This window comes from Zerene cesonia, chromosome Z (genome assembly GCF_012273895.1).
Source record: "Zerene cesonia ecotype Mississippi chromosome Z, Zerene_cesonia_1.1, whole genome shotgun sequence".
Taxonomy (NCBI): Eukaryota; Metazoa; Arthropoda; class Insecta; order Lepidoptera; family Pieridae; genus Zerene; species Zerene cesonia.
Genome location: NC_052122.1, coordinates 6,092,225 through 6,103,707, shown reverse-complemented (window position 1 = coordinate 6,103,707; position 11,483 = coordinate 6,092,225). Strand labels below are relative to the sequence as shown.

The 11,483-nt window shown below is 36.1% G+C and overlaps 1 protein-coding gene across 2 annotated transcripts in view; it reads left to right on the top strand.

Annotated features, from left to right (window-relative positions):
- Positions 1 to 10,843, top strand: part of LOC119835394 (protein bric-a-brac 1-like) — a 183,568-nt gene extending 172,725 nt beyond the window's left edge. The window contains exons 2-5 of one of the 2 annotated variants that reach the window (XM_038360151.1): positions 3,766 to 3,823; positions 4,310 to 4,573; positions 5,831 to 5,997; positions 6,449 to 10,843. In XM_038360151.1, coding sequence (XP_038216079.1) covers positions 3,766 to 3,823; positions 4,310 to 4,573; positions 5,831 to 5,997; positions 6,449 to 6,940 — 981 coding nt within the window. In that variant the 3' untranslated portion in view covers positions 6,941 to 10,843. Of the gene's footprint in view, positions 1 to 3,765; positions 3,824 to 4,306; positions 4,574 to 5,830; positions 5,998 to 6,448 lie in introns of both variants that reach the window. The other variant, XM_038360150.1, reaches the window with a different exon arrangement.
- The last annotated feature ends 640 nt before the right edge of the window (positions 10,844 to 11,483 follow it).

The window sequence follows — 11,483 nt, the reverse complement described above, 5'->3', positions numbered from 1 at the left end:
TCAAAGTAAATTATATCAAAAATTCAAGTTTTAATCTCAAATTCGCATTTACCCTACCCATTTTCTTGGACTATGATTTGTTGATAGAAATGTTGCTACGGTGATTCATTTCAATATTTCAATCATAATGTTATTTAATAATAATAATAATAAAATTTTATTTTCACCAAAAAGTATACATACATACATATAAGTAGCTTAAAAATAGATGAAGTATATAATGCAAAATTAATCCAAAAATTTATTTATCATAACATAATATATGTCAACATGAAATTGTTAAAGTTTTATAAGTTATTAAATATTACAATACCTTGGTAAGTAGTTATACTTATAAAACAAACCAAATACAAAAGGAGTCATTGAACATTTAAATGTCGGTGGAGAGTACGCACAATTTAATGGTAATCAAGGTATATTAATAATTCTAATTGAGATCAATTGTACTAACTCGTCTCACCCTTGACCCTAATAAAAAGAATAAAGAGACCGATCTTCTAGCCTCTGAATAGATCTGTGCCATCTTAATATTATATTATGTCCAGAATTCATTAAACTTCTTTTTTTATTGTGATTTTGTATAGAAAAGAACATAAAAATCCATTTATATTTGTTTTTTTTATATACGCAATGAACGACCGCCTTTAAAATTACAATATTAAAATTTTATCTCCAAGTATAAAAATATCGTGGTCAACAGCGCTAAGCCAATTTAGTATAAAATCTTGTGCAGTTGCCCTGAGCTTTCTTTTGTAACTAATTACATAATGTTCCTCATTTTATAGTACTTAATAGTTAAACGTACCAGTGAGCCTGACAGAGAGGGCCAAGCGAAGCAATAGATCGCGCTCCACCAAGCAAGAGATCGTTGAAAGCAGTTCAAGACCGGTCAGTTTTCAAGCTCCGGAACCTTCAGAACTAACCTTACTCAATAGTTTTTATTTCACTGCGCGCGTCAACGTCCTGCAATCTATTCATATCGCGAGTTGCAACTCCAAGAAATTAGCCATACTGTAATCATTCAGCACAATGCGACACTAATTTAGTAAATAGAGTATATATATATATATACTATTCTAGCAGTTTCTATTACCCAGTTGACGTATCTATAGGTTCAAAACATGTGTTACATTTCACATATCGTCTAGTTCAAAGGAACCTCCTTACTTTTGTTGTAACTCCTAGAGGTTTTCATTTTAATTCACGATAGCAATTGTAACGGTCAGATGAAAAAATCGATTCATGTTTTAATTTACACCTACCGATCTCGAACAGGAAGTTTACGACCGGTCGCCTCGGAGTCGGACCCGTGCGCGTACGGTGCTCTTTATTTACATTGCGCCAGTAATCGCTCGGGCAAAGAGCGGCACTCTTTGTAGCTCGCTACAAAACTTTATCGAACTTTTAATTGTGAACGCAGACAAAAGCGCCGTGTAATGTTCAGCAGTAAATTAGTAAGAAAGGTTTTTACAAATAAAAATTTTATTAAGCACGCGACGCCGCACCGGTTCGCTAGTCGTATTTACGTTGCGCGCACGTGCCCTAAGTACCGTTTCAAACGTTCCGATGTATTGTTTGTTTACCCAAATAAAACACTAAAATCCAATTCAATAACAAAGAATTAAAGATCCCGAAATAAAATTTATTGCTCGCGTACGATAAAATAGATTTATGAATGCGCCGCGCGAGCGACTTGCCCATAATATTATTAGGTACACTCGGAAAAACAATTTATACATATGTATTCACTATATATAGAATACGTGCTTGTTCGAAGTCGAAAATATACACGACATACCTATTAGGTGAATGTGATGGAACATTTGATCAATTTCAGTTTTGTCTTAGGCAAGCCATACACGCTACGGTCTGCCGGAAAGGTCCACCTGAGCAAGTATGCCTGCGCAGGTAGACCGGAATGTGTGTGGGAATAGACCTGTGCAGTTTTTTGAGCCTGCGCAGGCGACCGGCGCAAAATCGAAAATCAATTCTTTCGAGTGACGCCGTACGGTGTAAACGCAAAGGTGTCTTTCTCGTCCATTCGGAGATAGTTTTTAAAATCATCTGGTTCAAATTTTAATTGTGTGCACGCACACACGCAAAGGTGTCTTTCTCGTCCATTCGGAGATAGTTTTTAAAATCATCTGGTTCAAATTTTAATTCATTCAATAAGTTAACATGACTATATGTTCTCCTTTTCAATAACCAATGCTTACACCACTTTTTTCGCTTCCTTTTCACTGTTTTTGTATCTTTTATTTTCAAAATTAAAGCAAGGCCTAGCACTGCCCGCGCGTCATCGTCCTCATTCGATGCCATCGCAAAAAGAACTGAAGACCGCTCCGGTACACCGGAATGTCCCCATACACGCTACCAATGTTTGGTTAACCTGCACAGGCATAGCTGCACAGATGACCTCTACGGTAGACCGTAGCGTGTATGGCTTGCCTTATTGAAAAATGTTTCTATTTAAGCTGCAACTGTCAGTCTGGTAAATATGTGATTCTTCTTATTAGGAAGAGACTGTCTAATAAACAAAATGTCATTTATGAAATGTATTCATAAATTTCATGAAGTAATAAAGTATAATCGATGCCTCTATACTTAACACAATATGAGTTATGATTGATTAAATATACAAAGACAGAATGTGAAATATCCTCGTACAATAATTATGAGATTTAATTTCGGCTTCTATTTTTTACGTCTACAATTACATCAACAGAGGGTGCATCACTATTTAAATATTAATTTAGGACAGCAGCATCTGCATTAATAAAACGCCTAGAGCACAACTGTTTATAGACCCGGCCCACGTGATGCCGAATATGTCAAACAAAAAACATTGCGGTATTTTACACGTTGAAAATCACGGTGAAATACTTTGATTCAAAAAAGTCAACGGGTTTTGTTGTGGACGTGTCTGACGCGGAACGCTCGGAGAGTTTGCTATTGTTTATTACGTATTTTAAAAGTGGTTACATCATTTTTTATCCTCACCTATGTGAATAAAATAACTTATTTTGCGTTTACCGCTTTTGGAATTGTTGTTCTGAATAATTGTCTGCTTTTGTTGTTGCTTTGTCGTTTACTGAATGCATTTTTATTAAACTCCTAGCTGTTCACCCCGGCTTCGCCCATGGTACGTATATAGTCACTCTGTCACTATGTCACTCAGTGATGTTGCAGCATTCTACAGTGGTGAAAGAATTTTTTAAATCGATCTAGCAAATTTTGCGTGAAAATGTGACAAACGTACAAAAATACAAAAGAAAAAAAATATACACGTCTATTATTTGTAATTGTGATACGAAAAACATGCTTATTGCAACGTATAAATTCGTCTGTTTAACTTGACTCTGCTATTTGGATTAGCCATTTTGAATTTATAGATATTGCTGTGTCAATATTTGATTAAACTTACTAAATATGGTAACACCCTGAATATTAAATAACAATAAAATATTTGTTGTTGACATGGTAAACAAATGCAATATAAAAATGGCACTTATTATCTCCAGGAAATTCAATGTACTCCTTAAAAATTACTTTTTAAATAAAAAAAGCGTTTGCGGTTATTTAAGTAGTGTTTGCGCATATTCGGACCATGTGCATGCGCAATTGCGCGTCGTAATTTGACTAACGACTATAACATATTGAGTCAATGTCACTGTGTTTTTATTTTTGTAAAATAGTATGTAGACATAAATATATTTTAGGCATAACCAATGTTATTGTAAGTAATTTCATGTCTATTGTTCACAGGCTAAAATACTTGAAAATTCGCACGCCTGGCTTGGAGCATCCACATCGTCTTTGGCAGGTCAGTCGATGCATTTAAATTGAATATTGTACTCTGTGTGTAAATTCCATTTTTCTTACGATTCAAGACAGATAATGAATTCTGTTATAAAATGAATGTATTCAACGTCTAGCTTATAAAAACACATTAAACAGATTTTTATGGTTTTGTTGAAAATGGCGCCCCGCCATCTTGACAGTTGACATTGCTAAAACAAATAATTAGATATAACGATTGAAAGAATAAAAGCTTCTGAAGCCACCTGTTCGTTTATTAACTAATAAACAAAGATCTAATTAACGATGTTTTGTAACACAATTATTGGCAAAGATATAGAATATTCGTTTATCTAATAAATAATATAGATAATTTCATAAAATTTATCCTTTTATTATTTATCGATCTAAATTTCACAACCTTAATACAATGAAAGCATTCATGGATTATTTCAAAATAAAATTATGAATCAACCGATGCATTAATACAACAAATTTTCAATTTCAGTAGATAGCTACCAGTACCAGCTGCAATCCATGTGGCAGAAATGCTGGAACACCAACCAGAGCCTGGTCCATAACCTGCGGTTCCGCGAGCGCGGCCCTCTGAAGTCCTGGCGTCCAGAAACCATGGCGGAGGCTATCTTCTCAGTGCTCAAGGAGGGTCTCTCTCTGTCGCAAGCTGCAAGGAAATACGACATACCATACCCAACGTTTGTTCTCTACGCTAACCGGGTCCACAATATGCTGGGGCCCAGCGCCGACGGTGGTACAGGTACGTGCAGTTGATTTTTTGCTAATCTTACTTCTGTTGTGGTGGCAAATAAAGACTAACTATCATTTTATCGTAGTAGTTCCCTGTGAATATAAACAAAAGTAATATGCTACTTAAATTTGAACTAAACTTTACGACTAAAAACACACTTTAAATAATTATACAGACGCAAATATTCTTATTCTAACCATGGTCACCTGTGTTTTCAAAAACGTAGCGAAATGAGATGAATGTATTCACAGCGGTGTTTATGTGTATCAACACGATACAAACCAACACACGCGAACACACTAAATACAGTACAAATACATATCTTTGACTTTTCTAGTGACTACATATTAAAAAAATTAATATGAGTTACATTTGTTTGATAAGAATTTTATTGCATAAAAATGTTAGTCCCTCTAATTTACTCTATTCTAATAAAAAAAGAAACCTACAGTAATCCATTTTGAATTGATATTGTATAATTATCAAAAAAGTTCTCATCGATTTTAATGATGAAAGCTTTTTATTTGCCACCATTACTTTTATGTTTATTATGACTACCATATCTACTGATTCTCTTTGTCATCAGTATGTTTTCCAAGTATTATTTATTCGTTATAAAATCGTAATATGCACTAATGAGATGTTGTAAGTTACACAGTATTACGTATACACTATATTTGTTATGCATTGCGAATTGTTGTGTTGCGAATTTTTCTCATGTCAATTTTATTGTCTAGTTGTGTAAGACTCAGAACGACAGTAATACTACTTATTTAAATGATCAATGTGAGCGAATCTGCGAATGTAATAACTTTTATGTATAAGTAGCATGTAATGTTAGTTACGAAGTATTTTAAGGTGTATTTTAGTTTTCTTCTGGAAACTTTCTCTGCACTTGCACCCACGAGCGAAACTCACCGTCATTAGATGGTTGTGGCCGCAACATTTGTTCCAAAACATGTTTGGGATTGAATTGAGGTTCGCTTAATGTTGCACAATGTTTATATGCATATTTAATTTCGATTGCTACGTAATGTGTTGGGCAAATAGTTTAGTGCCCCAATAATAGAATCGGTCCACATCTAACTTTCATGAAAGAAGTTTTTTTCGGTCGCTCATGGAAAAGCGCACAAAAGTTTTCAAAAAACCTTGAATTGAATCGACAAAGGATATTTTTCATAATGTCATTTGTTGTATCGTCCGCCATCCAGGGAAACAGTAATTGTGCGTTGCCTGTTCACGCTTTACTGTTGTGTGTCGTTGCAGATTTGAGGCCAAAAGGTCGAGGTCGGCCTCAACGCATCTTGCTAGGAGTGTGGCCGGACGACCACATTCGTGGCGTGATCCGGGCGGTCGTCTTCCGCGACTCGCAAGCTTCCCACACCGCCCATCACATCAAGGAGGAGGTGCTCCCAGTCTATCCACAGATCACGGTCAGTATACACACTCCACTAATGAGGGCAATTTCTCTTCATCGATAAAACCCACACGTCCGAAAGAAACGGAATTGCACCTTTTATTGTTCATGCGTTTGATTCATTGCTCACAATGACCCTCCCTTCGCTCTGCTAATGCGAATATGCCTTTGCGAACTTCAATTATTGTAATTGGCTGGCGATTACCATCGCGTTAGATTTAATTAAGATTTCTTGGAATTCTGTTCAGCTCTCGACCATTTGTATTAAATAATTACGTTATTTTGTTTTATTGTTTAATATAATAATGCATTGCACACGAAATGTGAATGCAAATGTCGATGAGCCTCGCAGATAAATGTCACGGAGTTTCTTACTGAATTTTACAAGGATTTCGGTAAGACATTGCTTTATTGTACTGTATACTGTACATAAAGGTGTATAATATGGTCGGGGTGTGTGTTTTCAGGATGTAATGACGGTGGGGCAAAGTCCATATCCGGTTCCTTGCGGCAACGGGCGTGAGGGTGGCGTGTCGCCCAACGCAGCTGCCGCCGCAGCCGTGGCCGCCGTGGCGCACGGGTTGCGCAGGCAGATGTGCAACATGGTGGTCGCCGCGCAGAGGCCGCCCGACCACCCGCCACACCTGGGCCTGCCGCCTCTGCCCCTGCAGTCCCCGCGTTTGCCCTCTCCCCTCTCGACCGGCTTGGAGTCCCCGCTGTGCTCGCCTCCTCCCCCTGGCCACGCTCTGGAGCCGCCGAAGCCCACCGACCCGTTCCGCCCTTTCGTCTCTCCCCGCCCGGACAGCCGCTATGGAGAACGCGACGTCGTCGCTGAGATCACTGAGATGGGCCCACCCAAAACTCCGGTGTCGGTCGGCAAGAACGGCAAGGAGATGTCGTCACCGCTGCCCGTGAAGATGGAGGCGGCGCAGGCGGAAGCGCGCGCGGAGAACATCTGAAGCCAGGCCGCGGGCCCGGTGGTGTCGCAGACGCCGGTCGGCCTGCCTCCTCCGATGCCCGCTTACCCTTATTTTGTTCCGAACCGCAACTCCATCGGTTTTTTCTAAATGGCTTCTCGTACCACTAGGACGTACGAACGCTAACTCTATGTTTATCGTTAATTTGTCAGCATTACTTTCATATTTAATTGTTTAAAGTGGACTCACTGTGCAATAAATTGCTCGTTGTTTAGTTACAAATTTTGTATAACTACGGAACTTTATTTTTAGTTTAATTATAATATATAATTATTATTTTTACTATACATAGACATTTATGTAAGTGTCCCAGTGGGATCATCATATAATTATTATTTGTTAGACAACGCGAGCAAGGGGCGGCCCTCGCGACGCCGTCCCTTGCTCTGTATGAATATACCTATCGTGTACGTGTAAGCTTAAGATTATAACCTAGATCCATCTATAAACGTAAGGATATCAAAATTTAAAACATTTGGCCCGATTCAAAAGACTGTTTGGTATACCTAATCATTACCTATATTTCAGCAGAATGCATGCATATGTCTAAGACAAAATTATAAATTAGCTCTAGATATAACCTTAAATTATATGTATATCACTTGCATGTCGTCGTCAGGTCGATGTCGATTTCTATAGCGTAGTAGTGAGTGTTGCTTGCGGCTTCCCCCGAGCCAACTCCTCGTCACATGTCGTGCAGCCAATCACCCATACATATTTGTAGAATTAGTGATCGCCAAATGTATTATAGATGTATCTTTAGCCAGTAGTGATTGTTCCAAATGTTAGGCTAAATTAGATGTCTGGGGCGACCGATCTCTCTGCATTAACTTTAGCTCGGTGTGTACAGCTTTGCATGTTCCCTATTAAATAAAATTGCCATTCCAGTTCATCCGTACTAGAAAACTCTACGGATCTGTGTCCACACGTTTAAAATAATGTCAAAAGATCACAAAATATTATATCACAAAAAATACAAAAAAAAATTGTATTCGTTGTATTATTCGTTAATGTAAGGAGGAAAATCGGCTTGCCCATGTTAGGATTAGAAGCACTAAACACTCGCCAAGCGTTTGAATGTCATCTTTCGAACGGCTGTTAATCTATCTCGTAGCTAGAATATACATTTTCAATTTCCTTAGAATAGCTGTGTAACTAGGTGTAGCATCGCGCCGGCGACACTGAGTACGCCAGGGGCTACGGCGCCTGACTGACAACAACTTGGGGCTCTCACATTCCCTTCAGTGTTGCTAGTGTGAAAATAAATTAAAAACATATAATAAGGTGTATATGTACAAATTTATTTTATCAGCACCTTTCATACACAGATACAAAGTTATTTTTATTAATAGTTTCGGCGGGAAAAAATATTAGTATACGGACCTTCTTGCCGCAAGGGTATACCATGATTTAGATATTGTTGGCGGGTATTCGTTGGCGTTTACACAATAAATTAATGAAAGGAGGGGGGGACGAAGTGCCGGCGCCCCACGGGCCTCGGCGCTTCGGCCGCGCGAGTCTCGTCGCAGAATGTTCGAAACGGTGTATAAGTAAGTCTCTAAGTGGCCTTGATATCTCACTATTGTTTGGAATTTGGAGTAACTCATTCGGTTTAAGTTTGAAAATTTTGTAGGTATATAAAAAGACCAAATTATAAAAAGAATTCATTCACAATCAAATTTAGTGTTGAAACTTTTGGCTATCTTTTTGGAAATGGTTAACCTAGGGAAAAAATTAAATTTAAAATGTTATATAAATGGCCTATACGTTTCAGGTGTATTGCGTAAATTTTGGTAAATGTTACTACGCATATTTTCTATTGTATAAGTCTAGGCTAATGTGTTCAAAAACTAAATTAAAATTTTTGAAAAAAGTAGAAAGTGCCTTCCAAATTTTTTGACCACAGTTAGTGTTGGAACGGGTGCGGCGATGATCGGAAGGGAGCGGCCCGTGGCAGTGGGTCGGACTGCTTGCATTTCCATTGCGCAGTGTGCGGTGACCAACGGACGTACTCGCCTTGCCAAGCGCGCAATGCAAACATAGCGCACTTACAGAGTACGTTGCGGTAATCACTTCCGTCTGCAACGATCTCATGAAGATTTTCTAAGAATCTCTCGATGATGCGGCTCGTCTCACTGCCATTCGACCGTACTGAACGTTACTATAAAATTTTAGAATAATGAAAATTCAAAATTATTATATAAAATTAAATACATATGACTATTATATAGTAAAAAATATACAAAAATTATATATTTGGCCGATGTGGTTATACCCTGACTGGCAAGCGTTAGATTACTATTCGGCATCAAAATTAATTCTATTTTTATTTTAAATCAGTCTTACAATGCAGACATGCAAAGTGCCATTCGTTTGAACTTGAATTGTTCGTTTAACATCACATTCGGTGTTTTGTAGTTATATTTAATAAAAATTAAACTTATTTATTGATCTGGGTAAAAATTACGATTCGATTGCATACGATATACCTAAGTGAAATGTGTTAATTTTCGTGATAGTTAAGTGAAAGATTACTTGTAATTGTGTGTACTGGGGCCTTGTGGACGGCCGGTAACGAGGACTCGTATCTGCATCTTATTTATGAGTTTAAAGTAGATAATGTTTAACACACGTACGGTGTGCTTGTAGCATGACAACGTTCTTATTAAAAATATTATTTCATTATTTTGTGATACTTACTATTAAAAATTGATGAATTGTAAAGAACAAAATCTTACACAATTTATTGTACCTACTGCTATACCTGTTTAATAATGTTATTTATTTTTAGTTAAAAGATTATTCCTACCGCCGTTGTGGGCTCAAAGTATTTTATTGATTGACCTTACATATTATAGTTTCACCAAAAAATCTTTAATATTATTTCAGTCGATGTATTGTACCTATTTAATGTGACTGTTTAGTTGTAAGTAGTGATGCAATGTGTCTATGGATGTCAACTAACGATATGTAATTACTAATTATATATATTTTCTTTGTTTCCTTATCATATTCTTTTAATATCTATATTATTTAATGTGCCCCCCCTGTTTGTTGTGTCCAAATGTAGAGGAGCTATAAATGTTCTATAACTTCAACTCTGTGTGGTTAGTTTCTTATGATTTTTGTGGTCATAATGTATATTTATGACATTTATGACTGTTAATATTACATTAAAATTGGCGTACGTGTGCTTTTGTGAGACGCAACAGAACGGGAGGCAAAGACAACAGATATAATGTAAATGTAACTAGATATACGTTAAATCATTGTGTAGCGTATTAGTCATAACTATTATGTTATACTTAACTCAACTATTGTTGTTATTATTTTTGTTTATTTTAATGTGCATACTTTCTTCTAAATCAATATAATGTGACACATTTTCGAGATCAAAGATATTAAGTTACTGTAAGTAGGTACGCTGTTATATGGATGTTTAGATGTTGTAATCAATGTCTGATAATATTAAATGTATTCTTTACTTCAATATGATAATCATCTACAACTTCAGTCACAATATATTTATGACATATTTATGATTTAATACAATTATGTAATTTTAAATTAATTTTAATATTTACATCAATCATGGATTAATCAATGATTAAGTTTAATCAACAATATTGTATTAACGTATAATACAAATTGCTATTCATTCGTCTGTCATCAAGTACAATTTGAAATTTGATGTAATTCTTGAATGTTTTAATTTTAATGTGACACCTGTAGTTGACAGTATCCAATTACCTACATATTTGATTTAGCGACAGGTCACCTGATAAATTATTATTATTATTATTATGTAGTATTGTATAACGGTTCAGTAAATTTAAGTTCGTTATTGTCACAGTGTACCGTTGTCTGAATAAATATATAAAATAGAGCAAAGTGTCGTTTTATTTTAATCCTCCAATCTCTTCCTTAGTAGCAACCTATTTGTAGTGTAATAAAATAATAAACTCTGCTATTATACCAAAACCTATAGTTGTTCTCTAAAATAAATGAATTAAACTACAATATTATGTTATTTGAGATCAAATTGAAAAAAAAAATGTTTCAATATCTTACACAATTTATACTTGAAAAGTTTTTTCAGACATCATATAAAAATCAAACCATTTTATTTCTGAACACGTTTTAAAAAACTCACACACTATACCATAAAATATAAGCAAGCCTATCCGAATGCAGATCAATCCATGTCCTATTTCTATAATTTGTACAGAACTGCAAAATCTTTAGCAATATAATACTCTGTTAGAGCTACCGTTTGTTGTACATCCAATAACCGGTGGTAATTTCTGAACTGGTATTTTTTAAAATTTTTGAGAATTTTGTTAGGCAAAACCCAAACAATTCGCTTTATTAACTAACTTAGGCATTTAGTTATAACTCGGGAAAATGCGTTGTAACGAAGTTTTAGAAGTACAGCAAGGGGCAAGAACTCTTTTAAAGTAGGTTTTTAGAAAGAACGCCATCTGTCTGTGTCACATCCTATCTTAGGTGTATTTTAACGAGGGGC